The sequence below is a fragment of the Polyodon spathula genome, chromosome 17, assembly GCF_017654505.1.
Source record: "Polyodon spathula isolate WHYD16114869_AA chromosome 17, ASM1765450v1, whole genome shotgun sequence".
Lineage (NCBI taxonomy): Eukaryota > Metazoa > Chordata > Actinopteri > Acipenseriformes > Polyodontidae > Polyodon > Polyodon spathula.
This window is the reverse complement of record NC_054550.1, coordinates 17726064-17731091: the sequence shown is the minus strand read 5'-3', so window position 1 is coordinate 17731091 and position 5028 is coordinate 17726064. Positions and strand designations below refer to the sequence as shown.

Below are 5028 nucleotides of genomic sequence, written 5' to 3'. Positions count from 1 at the left end.
TTCTGTCGTCCGGTAAGGTTATATACCTGACATTTGTTTAACTGTTTACTACATCCCTACCCCATCCTGTTTTGCTAACGTATTGAAGTAGAGAGAGAAGAAGAGACAACACATCAAATCAACAGACAATTAAACACACATGAGCTCTTATCGGACATCCTATGGCCCCAGACCATAACTTAACTAGGTTCCAAACCTATTATGGAGTACTCTGTCTTTGGTCCTAGACCACGGTTAACCTATTCTAGAGTCTCAGACTCAGTATCGTCTGACTCACCTCTCAGTTGCTCTCAGGATCCCTTATCCACCTCGGTGGAGCCCTCAGCCAGACTCAGAGCGGACCCTGCTCGTTCCCAGAACGCGGTGTCCTGATTCCAGTAATTCAGTTGAAACCCCGTCGACGGTTGACTCTTTGTCCCAGGACTACCACCGGATCCTGCCGACTACGCCAAAATGTCGTGGAACTTTTCAGGTCCGCAACCAAAAGAGCCAACTACACCAGGTATTCAGAGATATAAAGCTTTATTAGCGCAAACGAGAACAGCTCAACACATCAGTGTTAGGAAGCCTGAGCAGTGTTCTGCCATACAGAGTTAGCATACAGTTATTATACCTTTACAGAGAGACAGGGTGGTTTCCCTTTCAACCAATAAGCTAGAGCCAACTCAGTTGGTGTAACAAAGAAAGGGGGACAGGTATTTACAAGGTAGTACAATAAAGGTTAGCTGGAAAGGTGGATTCGCCGTGATCAACCGATAAGCTGGAGCCATATTCCTTTTGTCACACTGCCCACAGTTTGGTTTTCAGAGACACACACCTGAAGTTTAGTACATTTACTTTATTTCTATAAACTTAATAGATCATAAACTCAAAATGCTTTAAAGCATATAACTCAGTGAATAATTGTAGTACAGAGTAGCAACAAACAGGTACAGGAATGGTTCTATGCAATTATTCCCCTTCAGCAGTCACAGGCTAGGACAATCACAGACTAGCACAATCACTTACAAGCACAGTCACAGGCTAGGACATTCACAGACTAGCACAATCACAGACTAGCAGTCACAGCTCGCACAGTCACAGACTAGCACAGTCACAGCTCGCACAGTCACATACTAGCACAATCACAGAGTAGCACAATCACAGACTACCACATTCACACACAAGGATAATCACAGACTAGCACAATCACAGACTCGCACAATCACAGGATAGCACAGTCACAGCTCACATAATCACAGACTAGCACAGTCACAGCTCATACAATCACAGACCAGCACAATCACAGATTAGCACAGTCATAGGCTAGCACAATCACAGGATTGCACAATCACAGACTAGCAGTCACACCCTCGCACAATCACAGACTAGCACAGTCAAATACTAAGACAATCACAGACTTGCACAATCATAGCTCTCACAATCACAGACTAGCAGAATCACAGACTAGAAGAATCAGAGACTAGCACAGTCACAGGCTAGCACAATCACAGACCAGCACAATTACAGACTAGCACAGTCACAGCTCGCACAGTCACAGACTAGCACATTCATAGACTTAGCACAATCACAGACTAGCTCTCACAGGCTCACAGAATCACAGACTCTCACCATCACAGGCTAGCACAATCACCGACTTGCCCAGTGACAGCTTGCACAGTCACAGGATTTTACAATCACAGTCTTGCACATTCACATCTTGCACAGTCACAGGCTAGCACAATCACAGACTAGCGCAATTACAGATGGTGTCTTTTTTTTTTTCTTTACCAAATAAAATTTTACAATTTGTTTTAAATTTATTCATATCTGACGACAGAATGGGCATCAAACTGTTCCAAATTATACAGCATTGCTAAGCAGCTGCAATGCTTGAGAAAAGTAAATAATTACCATTTGCTTTAAAAATAGAAAATGACATCTGTTTGTCAGAAACAAATAGGAAAACGATTTTTTTTCTAGTTGAAATTAGTTATTTGTTCTAGTTGAAATTAGGCATTTTAAAAGATACTACCATTTTTTGGTTTAGTGTATCTGTAATGAGTAAACCTCAAAGTTTTACAGGTACAGTGTATTCCTTAAAGAGCAACTTTAAGCGATACTCTTCCTGTTGTTTACATTCAATTTTGATAGAATTTTCTGTTTTGGTCATCACATCCTGGTGCCCTTTGAAACATTCTGATGTTTAAAGCACCCCTTTGATCTGGAAAGAGCTCTCAAAATCATGTCTACCACCAAGAGTGCAATCATTTACCTGCCCCCCCCCTGCAACACTGCCCCTAGTGGACTTAATTAAAACATTTATAGGAAATACCACATAAAACAAATGCAGTATTTCTTAGAGTGTTGTGGGTTAATAGTGTACCGTACCAGATGGACCAGCTGTATTGCGTCTGTATTTAGAATTTAAAAAGTTGGTATTACAAGTTGCCGTTCTTTGCTGGGGGGCAAAATTGTCAGGGACTGTTTCTCCTCACCGCGCTACAGCGAACCCAACAGGTCTATGACAATTGATCACGAACCATTCATCACCAGCAGTTCATCACGAAGTACAATTAATCACCAGCGACAATTCATCATGGAGGGTACATTATCATATCACAGCTGTTTAAAACGCTACAGGTGAAAATGACCGGTGCGGCGCTTGTAGGTAGTTCGAAATTTCGGCGCTTCTAGTGTTAAAATAAAAGTTTCAGAAGCAAACTTGTTATTTTTGTTTTGTTTATTTGCTTGTTTGTTTGTTAGTTGGGTGGTCATGAACTAGTAAAAGTTAGTACATTTTGGGTTTTATTTATGTAATTTGTAAGTGAATACGTACTGTATCTGTTATTTATGATTTGTTGTAGCTTTATTTGTTTTTAGCACAGCTGTTGTGATATATTGTGGCCTTAATCGGTGAGTTATTGTCTGTGATGAATTGTCGCTGGTGATTAATTGTTGGTGATGAAAAGTGCATGACAAATTGACGGGATACCGAACCCTACTGGCCAGGTGCCTGGTGAGCTGAAAGCAGACGCTTGTAAGGCTGACATCTAGAGACCGGTAGAGCACATCCAGACTCGAGCTCTTGGGTGTTAAGGTAATGACTTGGTCATGGGATTGGAGGACGCCCGCTGACCTTCTCTTGAGCTGCGCTGCGGTGATAGAGTGCAATTGAACATTTTAAATTGGGGAGAAAATACAAATTTCAAGTGTGATATTCATGAAACGGTTCTCCAAGGTTTTTAAAAGAAGCCAGTAGCAGTTTTAAGATATCACTGTGTTTTACTCTAGTGGATAGATGCTTATTAATGGATTGACTATTCTAATTTTTTTTTTCTAGAAATGGAAGATGAAAGGTCCGTCTATCCAGCACCAAGTCAGCGGGCTGTGTCTGGACAGCCAATCGGGTCTGGTGGCGATTAACCAGTGTCGCTCCGAGCTGGCCAGTCAGAAGTGGGAGATCCAGCAGGTCACGTGATACTGACTGAGGAGGGGGCCCACCTGAGGCTGTCTGGGGGAATAAGGGGGGCATGGAGCCACAATAAGGATATTGATTTATTTTGCATGGGACTTTAGTCTAACTACCCAGGTGAAAATGTGTTTCCAGCTTAAATAGTATGTGTTTTTTTAAATTGTGTAAATATTTTAATAACATTGAATAAACAGGCTGGGGTCAGAACCCGCTGGTTTGGACTGAATTAGCTGAATATCTCAAATAAAAGGACTTGATGAAACCCTGTTTTTTTTTTTTTTGGACTAGTTGTGTTTTTATTTTTATATAAATAAATTATTTACCATGTTTTATCCTCCATATTAAGCCTCCTCCCCACTATAACCCAACATACTGGTGACCATTGTTGTTGCTGTCAAGCCAATGATTTCTTTTCACCCTCCAAACCCAGATACTGAACCCTGGAGGTTACCCTGGATGGGTTAGTTATCAAGCTACTGAACCCTGGAGGTTACCCTGGATGGGTTAGTTATCAAGCTACTGAACCCTGGAGGTTACCCTGGATGGGTTAGTTATCAAGCTACTGAACCCTGGAGGTTACCCTGGATGGGTAAGTGTGGCAAAGTGGTTGCTGATAGTGAACAGGTGTATAACAGGTGCAGTGCTGGTACAATAATACAGAGAAACCAACAGACAACAAAGTACGGGTGAAATGGTTTGTTTATTATTTGTTTATAATCCAAGGGTCTGATGACTAGACAGTAAATAATAACGAGCTTGTAATACACAACTATGTGTACTGCACAGTATTGAAAAAGGGTTGCAGTCCCTTAAATAATATGCACAGTACTTACACACACAATCACCAGTCCAAAACGAGTGATCTCAGTGCTTGTTGTGCAGCACAATATAATACGTGCTTTATTTGTGAACAACAGTGATAACAATGTTAATCGTGACTGTAGTGCAGTGTTGATCCGGTTTGTGCTGCCCTTGGCGACAGCTCTGGATTTGTGTTTAGCCATCTAGTGCTATAATCAGAAAACACAGACAGTTACTAAACAGACAAGGAACAAACAAACAAAAAACACTCACGAATATTTCCAATACGCTTTCTCTGCGTCTGTTTCGGTCCTTCCAGTTTCTAACTATATTACTGACAGTATAACCTGTTTAACATAACAGTGAAGAACGGAGCAAGCCTGCGCTCAGGTCTTGTCCATTTCAAAGCAGTCAGAGGAGGGTAGAACAGTTAAACTAGGATTATAACAGATAAAAGCCAACTACATATTTGATATGTTATTGTCAATATTTGGAACAAGAAATACATTACATATGAAGCAACAAAGAGCATATTTTTATTTTTATAGTCCCTTTAAAGGGAGTGGACCAAAGTTTTGCACTACGCTACAATACATACACTGGTATGTAAACCATTACAAGTATCACATCAAGTCCTTAGCAACAGTAACATTTCAATGCAGAGTGATGTAATTCTGCCTGCAAAACCCAGCCAATGTTTATTGATTGAACCAGTCTGTTTCGTTTTGTTTACAATACAATTTTATCGAGGGTTTAGAAAGATACCATTGTGT

General features: G+C 40.9%; 1 protein-coding gene across 3 annotated transcripts in view; it reads left to right on the top strand.

Annotated features, from left to right (window-relative positions):
• Positions 1–3715, top strand: part of LOC121329532 (polypeptide N-acetylgalactosaminyltransferase 16-like) — a 101832-nt gene extending 98117 nt beyond the window's left edge. For all 3 annotated transcript variants that reach the window (XM_041275141.1, XM_041275140.1, XM_041275142.1), the window contains one exon: positions 3323–3715. In XM_041275141.1, the coding sequence (XP_041131075.1) occupies positions 3323–3460 (138 nt within the window). In that variant the 3' untranslated portion in view covers positions 3461–3715. The remainder of the gene's footprint in view (positions 1–3322) is intronic.
• Positions 3716–5028: the final 1313 nt, after the last annotated feature.